A 13,298-nucleotide genomic window follows, 5' to 3' on the forward strand; every position below is an offset into this window, starting at 1 on the left:
AAGAGCCGATGTATCGGCCCCCCGAACCGCACCACGAAAGCGTGGACAATTTAGAAGTGGTCCTTTTTGGCGCGCCAGCGGACGCCGGCTGTGGCCCAGAGAACAAGTCAGAGCCGAGAGTTGATAAACAAATTATATTCTCAATAATGGCAGATCGAAAACAATACACAAAAATGCACACTCCACAATAGTTGCATCCAATATGTCACCAATCAAACCAATCAATCAACGTACTACACAATACAATCAGCCACACTCAAAACAACGGACACAGACAACAATACGCACTACAATGCAGTCGCATGCATTGAACAACCAAGACACTTAAAGACTAAAGAGATATAAAACCTATTCAGTCCAAAGTCCTTGGAACAAAAGTCTGAATGATACTCTTCCGAGAATCACTCACTCAAAGTCCAGCGTTGTTGTCGTTCCGCGCCCTCGAAGTTTCTCTTCCAGGAAACCTCGCGTCCTCAATTGGCCACTCTTCAAACTTCAACTTCTTCGCCGGAACACGTCGGCTTCACACACGCAGCTGTTGCCCGCGTCATCGCTCGATAGCGGTAAACACACGCTCTTGCCTGTAGCTCGAGCCGTCCCTACGGACCAAAAACTTCGCCGACTACACGGCGGACTCTCTACGCACTCTGGCGCTCACTTCCGTCTCCTCCTGTTCTGTCACTACGGGCAGAACCTTCGCCGACTACACGGCGGAATCCCTACGCGCTCTGGCGTTAACTTCCGTCTCCTCCTGTTCTGTCACTACGGGCAGAACCTTCGCCGACTACACGGCGGAATCCCTACGCGCTCTGGCGTTAACTTCCGTCTCCTCCTGATTTCTCGTCTCGGCCGCTCGATTAAATACGTTCCGCGCCACCTTCCAGAACGTTCTCCTCATTTCGTCGGCACGATACGCAGCGAAGGCTGGGGAGAGGCACGAGACGGTTCGACTGCCCTCCCCAGAGGATGATTCACTCGGTCTGACCCCGCCCCGTTCGTTCTGAAAAAATCGCGGGCTTGCTCGGCCGCCGCTGCGGGGTGAGGAGGTTCATCGCTTCGCCGCTTCCGAGAGGAGAGGCGTCGCGCGCCCGGGGAGCCCTGGATGCTTGTTTTTTCTTTTTTTTTTCTTTTTGACCTCGCGGCGTTTCTTCCGCCCGTTGTCGCAAGAATTTGGCGGCGCGCTCATTTTTAGCGCTCGTTCTGTGACACCAGGCCGGGGTGTATGCGGAGCCGGTTCTTATGCGGTACAACAGCATCGCTTCTTCACAAGAAAGTCCATGAATTACACATGCTTGGTGTGGAAACTTGTACATCGCCTTGAAATGATTGCGTATCACATCTTTGTTGTTCTGGTAAGTCTTCAGAGTTCTTACTTTTGGAAACGATGTACGTGCTTCGCATGCAAGGGCATCAGCCTTTTCATTGCCCTCAATGCCAACGTGGGATGGGATCCACTGGAACTCTATATTAAAACTCTTGCCATTTAGGTGTTTGATTAGTGCCAGAGATTGCCTGGTGAACTTTTCTTGAGGTAGGCCACGATGCAGTCTTTGTAGCGCCGATTTGGAGTCTGTCAGCACTACAACATCTCGTGCAGAAAAAGATCGCAATTTTCGCAAAGCTGCCGTGATTGCAGCGCTTTCTGCCGTTGTGGACGAAACCACGCGATCCAGGCGGCCCGACCATGACACGCCAAGGCAGGGTATGCAGAAAGCTGCTGCGCAGCTATCCGTTTGTGTGCACACTGATCCGTCGGTGTACACTTGTAGGTGGCTGCGGTACATGGTGCTCAAGTGGTCCAGCGCAAAAAATTTTGCTTCCGCGGCTGGAATGGTGCGCTTCGCTGGTAAATTGGGTACGCTGAAGTTACACGCAACATCCACAAAAGACCATGGCGGGTCCATAGGGCGCCGTTTAGGCAGTTTCAAGCCTAAATATCGAAATGTGTTTAGTGCCGCGTTGAAATGTGAGCCAGTTCTTGCTCTTAGCCGCCGGAGAAGCGCCGTGCCTGCGAAGGACTCGCCCAGTCTTGACAGCTGCGTCAATAAGACCTGAGACGCCAAAAGGCGGAGCGGAAGAGACTCGGCTTCATTGGTGACCTTCGTGTTAGAAGCCGCCTGAGGGACTCCCATCGCCAAGCGAAGACCCTTTCTGTGCACTGCCTCTAGGCGTTCGAACTGGCTTGGTGATGGTGATATCAGGGGCAGCTGATAAAGAATGCAGCTCGTTATAAGCGCATCATTCAATTTAAGCATGGACGTAGGATTGTTGCCCCAACGGACACCCGCCATGCGACGAAGAGCGTTGATCCTTTGCACTGATGCAGTGACTATACCATCAACCGCACGTCGCCATAATAGCTTATTGTCGATGGTAATGCCCAGGAAACGGACACTTGTTGCACAACGAATTGAGTGGCCTCGAATATTCAGCGACAGACAGGTTGACTTCCGTCGCGCTTCCGGGAAGAGCATGAAGGCCGATTTTTCCGCTGATAAAGATAGGCCAAGTGTCAACAAGTGACGCTCAATGATTGAAATAGCGTTCTGTGCTATCCGGGCCAAACGTTTGTGCTGGTATCCTGAGATCCAAATGCAGATGTCATCGGCGTAGATGGATATTTTAACTGCTTTCAGAGCTAAGTGCAGAGTGTCGGGAAGGCTGGCCATGGCAGCGTTAAAAAGCAAGGGAGATAGAACACTTCCTTGTGGGACGCCGAGGGAAACGCGTCTCTCTTCGCTCGTTACATTTCCAAGCTTAACATGGACACAGCGGTCTCTGAGAAATTCATGTACGAACCGAAGAGCATTTCCCAACACACCCATGCCTTGGAGCCTGTTCACGATGCCTGCCTGAAGCACACAATCATATGCCTTGGCAACGTCCATGAAGACGGCGAGTGTCGAGAGTCCGCTGACGTGGTGGTGCTCGATGTGGCTTAATAGGTCCAAAACACTGTCCTGGGCACTCAGTCGTGGGCGAAATCCAGTCCTACACGATGGCCTCATCTTCCTTGTTCAAGGTACCAAGTTAATCTTGTACATATTAATCTTTCCATCAACTTGGATACGCATGATGTAAGAGATACCGGTCGATACGACGCGAGGCTCGTAGGATCCTTTCCGGACTTTAGGACTGGCACCACCCATGCTGTCTTCCAAACAAATGGGATCTCTCCCGTGCCCCAGACATGATTAAATATGTCCAAAAAGGCCCTTTTTCGCTCATATGATAGATTTGTCAGCATTTGATTGCTGATCAAATCGGGACCCACGGCACAGCATCTTCTTAATTTGCTAAGTGCCATATCCAGCTCTCGAAAGATGAATGGCGTATCCATCGTGTGAAAAAACTGGGGTGACAGAGGAATCACCGCTCCTGCTGATCTACCAGATGTGTACACGTCTGCGAAATCCTCTGCAAGGGTTTGCAAATCTATTCCTTGTTTCAAAGCGAGTGCTTCGAATGGCCTGTGTGTTCGGATCTTCCCAGAAAGACTATTTATTACTGCCCATATTTTTGTCAAGGGCGTAAACGTTGACAAACTCTCACAGAAAGCGGCCCATTGATTTTGTCTTACTTTTTTTGTATGGCGACGAATCGCAACGTTTATCCTGTTATATTCGGTTTTCGCAGACGGATTTCCTTTTGTTCTCATTATTTTCCGCCCTGCCCGTCTACGTGCTGCGCAGAGGTTCTTCAATTTCAAGTCAGGAGCAGGAAAATGGTCGGGCAGTTTCAGCAACGAAGTTGCTGCTCGCTTGCTTTGCAACATATCTGCGAACAGCTCTCCAGTGGATTTGTACAACGCTTCTTTGTAGGTGTCCCAGCATGTTACATTGCAGAATTGTCGACCAGCAGTTCGAAATCCCAGGATATTGGTGAAGATGGGGAAATGGTCGCTGCCCATCCTGTCTGGAGCCGTGGTCGATGATACCAGAAGGTTCGTGTAGTGAAGTACAAGGTCTATTGCACTCCATGAATCTGGTGGCCTGAAAAATGTAGGTTTGCCATCGTTCGCCACACATAAGTCGGCAGCATACGCAGCTGCTAGAAGTTCCTTGCCTCGAAAATCTACACTCTTATCTCCCCAGAGTGAATGGTGCGCGTTAAAATCACCACAGATTACTCAAGGAGTGGGACACCGAGTGCAAAGGTCCTTTAGGAAAGTCTCCATGGAGACCTTTTTTCGTGGGCTTATGTACACCGATATCACACTCAGTTTTCGGTTTTCCAGGCACGCTTGCACAGCAGTGACTTCCAGTGAGTTGGAACAGAGGTCTTGCACTGGTAAGGCGACGTGAGGTATTTCCCGCCTTATGTATATCATTGCGCTTCCATTTGCAAACGACGTTATGCTCGGGTTGCCGTGTCGGGTGTACCCTGGGAGCGTCCTTGCATTCGGTAGACCGGCTTCGGAGAGGGCTAGAATCGGTATTGGAATGTCGCGCAGGAAAAGGTTGAGTTCACACAGACGTTTTAGAAGACCGGCCCAGTTCCATTGCATTATTAAAGGCACTTTTGAAGGACGAAATAGACCAGGTGGGTGAGACATTGCCATTATTCTACTGTGTGTTTGTGGAAGCAGAGCAGAGTAACACTGACTCTAGAGCCAGGACTGCTTCCAACATATCCTTCGTTGAACTCGCAGGCATCTTAGCGACGTGTGAACGTAGTGCGGTGAATAGAGCGCGAATAACGTGCTCGAGGTTTTCTTGTTGTTTGCTTCCAGATGGTACTTGAGGTGGGCTCAGTGCATCAGCATAGGTGCGCTTGGCGGACTCTTTCGTGATACATTTCTCACCAGCGTTGAGCACTTGCGTTGACTCAGTAGCAGCTCTTGTCGGATTTAGGCGCGGAAAATTTCCTGCATACTCGTTTTCCAAACCGCCATGTTGTGGCGCGCCGGACATCTTCTTTGTGAGCGATGGTTCGTTCACAGTCTTCGGGCCGAGGACAAAGGTCTTATTTCTTCGCTGCGCAGCTGTTCGTGCTGGACATCAGCCGTAGCTAGCTGGGTGGTCGCCACCACAGTTTGCACACACAAGTTTTTCTTTACTTTTACACGGCTTAAAGTCATGAGGCCCCCCACAGCACTTACACCTTTGTTCCCCACGACAGTGCTTAGCAACATGTCCAAAACGCTGACATTTAAAACAGTGTGGCGGCGTCTCCACGTAGTCTACCAGCTCGTGTCTGGTGAAGCCAAGGTTGATCTTCTCTGGACGTTCCGAATTGGGAGCGAATGTGAGAACCACAGAGTCAATGCGCCTTGATTCTCACTCGGAGGATGAGGTTTGGGCCCGTCGTATGATACTTCTTGCGTGGTATACTCCCTGAGGTCTCAGGTAGGTTAACAGCTCTTCGTCCGAGTACCATCTTGGGACCCCTTTTATAATGCATGTATTTTTCATGTAGCTGTGTGGTACACGGGCAGATATGGCAAGGCCGCAGATAATGTTGGTCTCTAGAAGTATATTAGCTTGGTGTTCTGTCTCTATATCCAAGAGCAGGGCTCCCTGTGCTGTGAAACGGCTCTTAACTGGGGCTCCACCGAGAATCGTTTCAATTTCCGAGTATAGGTCAATAGGGTTCACTTGCCTCAAGTTAGCTCCTTCGGATGTTGGAGCAATTAACACAGGAATGCCCACCGTCCTCTCTTTGCGATGTCGCACAAGGCAGAAACTACCCTCGTCCATGTCTAGATCTGTGAGGTTCACCCCGTTGTGGTTCCCGACGACAGTTGATTCGTCCTCTAATTCAACGCTGTGTTGTCGCTTGCAGTCAGGTATGCTTGCGCAAACCAGATGGTGCTTCTGACCTGGTGTCACATTTTGGGAGGTCATGGCGGCGCTCTCTTTGATGCTTGTTTCGTTTCTTCTAGCACCTTTCGACGCGGCTGGCTGCGCAGCACCCGTCGGTCGCCGATACGGCAGGTATCTTTTCGAGTCGTCCGACGTCTTGAGCAGTGCTGAGCCGTAATATAAACAAAAATAAATGAAATGAGGAAGAAGTCGACGAAGCTGTTGCTGCTTGGCTAAGTAGCTCTGTCTGCATTTATCGAGATCGGGAACTGGCACATGGCACTGCAAGTTTTCTAATTAACCGGACTGGTGCTGGCTGCCGCTTCGAAATATCCACCCAGACTTACATAGAAAAATACAGGAATGCAGAAATATTTATAATTAAGCGGGATTTTGAAATAACTGAGTTCGAAAAATGAGGTTATACTTTCTTACCGTAGCGAAGTTTGAACGGCAGCTTCATCGCAATGCGTGAGTGTGCTGGGGTGAAGCGCATAAAGTTATTCAACGATGATTGTATTGGTGTTGAAAAAGTTCGAATTAGTAAAATTTTGGAGTGAATCAATTTGAATAGCAAAAACAATTATAGATTACTCTAAATTTTGAATATTGGCTCAACCTTATTTCCATGTAATATTAAGTCAATAATATGGGCGATAAGATGTATACTTAGTGAAAGAAGGGCAATGTATGGGACAACTATAGAAGAGAGAGGACGAAGCGCTACTGACAACTCTATATGATAATGTCACGGGGTCGTGACGTGGCCGAAGGCAGAAGACTGGATGTTCAGATCAAACTGTTTATTAGGGATAACCTGTGCCCGGTAAATGGAAAGTCAGATTACAGTAGTAGACTTGCGCTGATAGCAGCAAACGGAGGGTCAGCTGTTGATCAACTGTCATGAGCAAGAGCCCGTAGGAGAAAAGACGAGGAGGAGGATTGGACAAGAGTCGAAATGGCACGAGCGCGCACCGTATACAGCGAGGCGCAGCGCGTGTGACCCCAGCTGCGATCGGCGCACGAGCAGCGACAAGCTGGCATTGTTGACGTAGGCTTCGCAAAAGAAGGTTGCATCGCCAGCAAACACATTGGTGACGGGAGTGGCAGGACAGTGACGCGGGCACCCTGAAAAGAAGACTGAGACTTCGACAAGCTTCGACGGAGGCTACTCGGAATGCAGCTGCTGTGCACAGCAAGCGTCGAAGTTCTTAGCGCAAAACCTCTTCAAAGCAAACCTCCGAAAACAGTCCCTGGGTGACCACGTCACCGTGCAGCACCGGGTATCGCCTATGGCTGCTAGGCCCAACCACCGAGACATCGCCACGTCACCGACATCAGGCGACGATGACGACAAGCAACCACATCAGCAATGATGCAAGGCGACGACGGCGAGCGACCACGTCAGTGACGACGTTAGGCGATGGCGGCGGGCGACCACGTTGGCAGTGGCACGAACGGCAACATTCATAGAGAAGGCCGAGAACCCTGACAAGGACACGATCAATCCGGACATTGATGAGAGACATGTCAGTTGCGACAAGTAAGGTAACGAGAAAAATCATGAGAAGCACTCAGGCTGTAGAGATGTCTGGCATTAGTTAGGACAGTTTACGCTGCATGGGGGTTTGTTTGTAGGTTAGTAGTGATTTAGGTTGTAGTTATTCCTATTTGGTTGTTACATTTTTGTATATTTGTATATAGAGGTTGTGTCGTGCGGGGGTTTATTAAATGTAGCTTGTTGTGAATGGAGTCTTGTCTCAGCCCATCGCCCACAATAGCAGCAGCGCTCGTAATCCGTGACACCAACTGACAACCGGTGAAGTGCGCTGACATTTATACACATGTCGTCGAATATTCTAGCGTTATCACTAGTGGCCACGTAGGTTCCAGAATAATCTGTGATGTTCACAAAGTGGGCATGACTTCAACGAAATGATCTACAACAGTCCCGAAGCTTCTCGACAACTGCAGGCACGGTTTGTGTTGAGAATTATGTACAGCGTAATGGCACGATAAAAAAACTTCAAGGATGAGGTGTAGCCTGCAAACACTGCTGAGAAGTGGGAATCGACGGAGGATGAGATGGGCCGGCCAGCTCCATCTGTTGAATGAGCGTGAAAGGGTGCTGGTGAGGAGGCTGCATCGCTCGAGAAGCAACTGAGAGCTACGGGTCTGGCTGTGTGGGTCACGTTGACACAGGTCAGTAGATGGCCCAATAGCTTATTCAACTTGTGCTTTCACCACATATTTCGTGTTAAAGTGACAGGCAGCACTGAGCTCACTCGAGTGGCCACATTTCTCTTACACCAACATTTATTTACTTATTTATTTGTTTGGATGCCCTTAGGGCGTTACTTTATTTAGAGGTAGGGTTACAAAGGAATTAAAGATATGACCACAGTAAAAGTAAAATACGACAATTAAAAAAAATGCTAGAAGTACAATGCCAAAACCAAAAACCTTACACTGCTTAAAGGAGAGTGCAATGCCACATCTTTTTTGAAGAAATCTTACACAACATTTCTAAGATTAAATCAACATCGTGAGGATAACTTTGTTTTATTCGGTTTCTGACATGAGCGGGTATTGGGTACCACATGCAGTAACAAGTAATTGAACTGCTATGAAATGTGACAGTCCGGAAAGGAGTGGAGTGCTGAGTGAAAAAGAATGATAATCTTTAGTGCTAGATGGAAGTGAACTCCATTGATAGTGAAAGAGGCGAATTCCAGTATTTTTCAGTATGAGAAAAAATTGGTTTGACTTGATAGGCATGTTCTAACCTAGATGAGGTGTAATGCACTGGAAAAATATGAGCCCATGAAAGCGATGGGCTACTTTGGTAGAGTATGAAAGAGACAAGGGAAATCTAAGGGCTGCCTTTTTTTATTGGACACAAAAAAGTCAAGGGTATATTATTTGCAGCAATGATGTAAACTTTCCCTGGCTTTCCTGTCTCTTAGTTCTAAGGTAGAGAATGTGGAGGAGGGATAACTGGGCAAGGGTTCATTGACGCATGTCAAGTAAAGGCATATTGAGGATGTGGTTGGGGCACTTTCAAAGAGTTTCGGCAGATCAGATTCTAAAAGAGTTAGTTTGCTTTACCTTGTTTATCATTCCAGTTTGTTGTTATTGCATTCATTTCTTCACCTTCGGGTGTAACAACTGTTTTTTTTTATCTTTAAATTTTATCCTTGGTTTAATCGCAATTGTTTTGCATGGTTTGTCTAGTTTGGTTTCCTTGTAGGAGGACTATCTGCTTCACTTGCGATTGTTAGGGACACAGTGCAAGTGCTCAGCTAAAGTGGCAATGACAGCAGATATTTTCAAGCACAGAAAAGCAAAAGTTTGAATTAATCAAATTTGTGCAATAGAGTAGCTCAAATTTAGCAGCTCTGAAATATGCTGAAAACATAGTGGGCAAACCAAACTCTGTTGGAATCAAGAAAAGGTTTAAATTATCAGTGTCTCAAACATGAAAAGCCAACTGTAATTGGAATGTTGGCAGCCAATGGTGCAAATAATTATTTGAATTATTTTGCAGCGTGGCATATTGAGATTCAATCAGAAACAGGCATTTTGGTGTTGTGCATGTAAAATGCATGAAATAATACTATTAAGTACCACACAAAAAAGACATTTGAGTGGTTGCGACTGTGGTTTAGCTGGAATAATCTGGCCCCCTCAAGTGACACATCATTATGCTAGAGGATAAAAGTTATCACATTTCTGCATCAATTTGACACTTTATTGTGCACTCTTGGCAATTTGCAGACTTGTGTACGTTTGTGTGCAGGTGCACCACCAGAGAGGCAATGTGGCTGTAGCCACTCAGGTGCTCCTCAGTGCCGTCAAGAAATTCCCTACCCACGTCTCCTCGGAAGGTATTTTGGCACACCAGCAGTGCGGTGACATACTGTTCTAACCTGCAGTAGTCATTTGCGCTGTTTTAGCTTTAATAAACAGGCTCCAGCTATTGTTTTGCGCCCCCCAAATGAAAGCTATACCTCTGCTCTAAGGTAACAAGGTTTTCTTTGAGCGGGGGGCTTATTGCCATCACACATGGTCAGATGAAAACATTTCGTGGATCACAGTCTTTTTTTTTTTTTACTGGGAAATTCAGTATGTTAGTTGTAGTATGCTCATCAAGAATGTGACCAGCACATGGCTTAGTGGGGAGACTTGTAAAACCTGAAAAAAGTCACCCTTAAGGGCCATCCTCGCAGTCCAAAATATTTAATGCTCAATAACAATGCAAATTTATGATGCATTTTTATGAATAAGTGCCATAACTTACAGTGTTTAGAACGATGCGCTTTGGCTGGTTTTGGTTTCTTACTCATAGTTCCCAATCTTTTCTCCCAGCATAGTGGCGTTGTTGTGACTATGCCCACTTTTCTTAGCATGCGCATGTGACGTGTGCACCCTTCCCCACCTAGCGCCCAAGAAATCTCACGTGAGGCTTTTGTTGTTGCGATATTACGTGTCCCGGGCAGCACAGAAGAATGAAAATGCTGACTGCACAGCCAAAAATTCATCATCACTGAGCCAAGGCGTCATTTTGTTGGGCAAAGGACCAATCGAAAAGCTCAATGGTACATAGTGTTACCCATGGGCAAGATTTTGTCTCTGTGTGTACGAGGAGGATTCGCAAGTTGTAGAAAAAAGGTGCAAAAATCGTAGCTCAAAATAGGTGGTCTGTGCGTGCAGCGCTATAGTATTCAAAATATATAGTCTACAAACTAGCAAGCTTGGGGGGGGGGGGTGTAAAAAAGAAAGTTGAAGCCTGTTAATGTGCTCTTTAATGAGTGCATGCCCAAAATGGGAAGCCTGCAAGTCCAGTGTGCAACAGTGATTGGTGCATTCAAGGATTAATGAACCGTACTTATAGAAGTTTTGTGATAAAAAGAGAGCTAAAATTCCTAGATTTTATAGATTGTCAAAATAAGAAAATGAAAACTGTGCAATTTGCTACAAAACTTTGTAGATAGATTTCTAGTGAAAAATAATTTTAAAAATAAAAAGCTATGTAAACACCGACAGTTTCATATATTTTAAAAAAGTATCTTCAGGTTGCAGCCCTTCTTAACAGGGTTTGTCTGTGTCAAAACCAACAAAATAGATAGGACCACCTATCCATGCATAAAAAAGGTTTTAAAAGGGCTTAAGTGAATCAGTAGTGTATTCATATGTGTTTAATCATCTGCTTTTATTTTCACCCACGAGACAGTCTGAAGGGTTGGTCCAATTAAGATTATTTTGTACGGAGTTATGATATTATATGATTCACGTGGTGTAGTAGTTGTCATGCTTTCTTTGTGAGCACTGCTATTTATTTAGTGTTTATCTTTGTGCAGACATCAACATGCTACTAGAGCTACAGCTTGCCCAGAAAATGTTCCAGGCTGCATTGATGGTGAGTGTTGTACCACGTTCTCCAGTTGTGCACAGCAGTGACATGTTGGGACAGTGTTGCCATGGCAACTGTCATATCTCTCAGGAATTAGGTTAATGATTGGAAGTTTTCGAATTTCATCAAGCCTTCAAAAAAGCAAAAATTTACTTTTAAGTTCAGTGCACTACAGAAATACCAACCTCGTGTTTGATTGGTTTTGTACTCACGCACCACTGCATATTACTACAAAGTGTCACTGCCAGTAAAAAACAAGGAAAGCATGGGTGCAGAAAAGACGATGTAGCTACTACTATTACCGCTGTCTCAGTGCCCATTGAAAAACCTCTTGACCCCTTAACTGAGCTCGTCAGGCCCAAACTGTCACCAAACTGCTTTGGACGAGTAGACTTCATCCTAGCAGAATAGCTACTCCACTCTAGTGCTCAAGTGGAGAAGCACGTATTTACAGGTCACATCGCATGTCAACCACTAGATGGCAGCATTTTCTCGAGGATTTAGTTTTCTCCTGCAGCAGGAGCGTGGTTTTTGTATGGAAAGACGACGTGGGTGGGGGGGGGGGGGGGCGGCAACTCATGTATAGCTGACCCATGAACACAAAAAAAGCCATTCATTTTCATCATCTTGTATGGGAGATGATGATTCGAGTAGACCCAGTAAAAAAAATTTAGTGGGTCTAATCGGAAAATTTCCAATTGGCATCAATGGGTCTTGGACCAGTAGGATTTTTGCCACTCCTGTTTAAATCAATGGGTGATCCCTTAGGTTCGAATAGGAGATCCAATCGGTCACCCAATTAGACATGATTGGTTCAATAGGGAATCCAATCGGGCAACCAGTTAAATGTAACTGGTACAATGGTGGTCCCCATTGGTCACCAGTTAGTTCGAATGGTGTATACGAATTACAGCTTGATGGTTATCATCTGGTAACCCCATTGACCTCAAATAGCCAGCCCATGGAAGCTAACTGGTAAAAGTGGTTGTCCCACTGGTATCAATCGGTTCACCCAATGAAGTTAAATGGTGATCAATTAGTTTGCCCCAAATGGCCAGCTCATTGAGGCTAACTGCCACACAAGTGGTTGACCAACAGAAGCTAACTGACAATAAATTGGTAACCCCGTTGGCCCTAAATGGCCCGCCCATTGAGACTGACTGGTAGGCAAGTGATTGCCCCGCTGGTGTCAGTTGGTTGACCCACTGAAGACAACTGGTAATCCATTGTTTCGATATATTTGGCCAATTGATCGTAACAGGTGTTTCAAACAGTCCCCAGTTCATTTCAATTGGCAAAACAATTCAAATTGGCTGGTAATCACATGCCTTCCAAGTTTGTTTTACATGGTCAGCCCTTTGATACCACATGATGGCCCACTGACAGTGGCTGGTGCTAGAACAGTTGGCATTCTACCTGGTAAGCAAATTGGAAATGGCTGGGCTTTCAATAATTTCGAGTGAGCGCTTCATTGAAGCTAACTGTATTTAGATCAGATCATATCAAAGATCAGAATAACTAGTGTGAATGTGAAATCACTGCAAACTGAATGCATGTACATACAAGAAAAAAAACAAACCTAAAGAGAAAAAATTATTACAAAAACAGGAAATTTATTTACACAGTAATAAATATTTAAACTAATTATGAAAAAACCCAGCAAGTTCTCCACAATTAGGCATTGGCAGGGCCGTGTTTGTCCTTTGCCCTGCGAATAATTTACGTAAGTTGTACATTTGGTCAGCTGTAAAAAGACTTACATTCTTCAATGTAGAAGCAATGCTACGTATTCTCAACAGCATTAACACAAAAATAGCAAAGTGTGTGGTCAAAAACCTGAAATGATTCAGTGCAGTCGCCTGTTCTCTTTCTGCACATGCGTTTCGCAAACACATGAACATAGTTCGATTCTTTTATGAAAAAATGAGTTTTCTGATGTAGACAACATGCAGAGGAGCTCCTTAACTGTTGGCCGGGTTCTCAATATCTGCAAGCTTTTCAACAATATAGTGGTTCTTCTGCTTTACTGCTAGCGGTAAAACTCCAGCAGGTACTCCTTGGTGCTTGAGGCACGCTTTGTA

General features: G+C 46.0%; 1 protein-coding gene across 2 annotated transcripts in view; it reads left to right on the forward strand.

Moving 5' to 3' along the window:
* LOC119168498 (general transcription factor 3C polypeptide 3) overlaps positions 1–13,298 on the forward strand; it is a 223,399-nt gene that overhangs the window by 83,107 nt on the left and 126,994 nt on the right. For both annotated transcript variants that reach the window (XM_037419903.2, XM_037419907.2), the window contains exons 8-9: positions 9,604–9,691; positions 11,165–11,223. In XM_037419903.2, coding sequence (XP_037275800.2) covers positions 9,604–9,691; positions 11,165–11,223 — 147 coding nt within the window. The remainder of the gene's footprint in view (positions 1–9,603; positions 9,692–11,164; positions 11,224–13,298) is intronic.

Source organism: Rhipicephalus microplus, chromosome 3, assembly GCF_043290135.1.
Source record: "Rhipicephalus microplus isolate Deutch F79 chromosome 3, USDA_Rmic, whole genome shotgun sequence".
NCBI classification, from domain to species: Eukaryota; Metazoa; Arthropoda; class Arachnida; order Ixodida; family Ixodidae; genus Rhipicephalus; species Rhipicephalus microplus.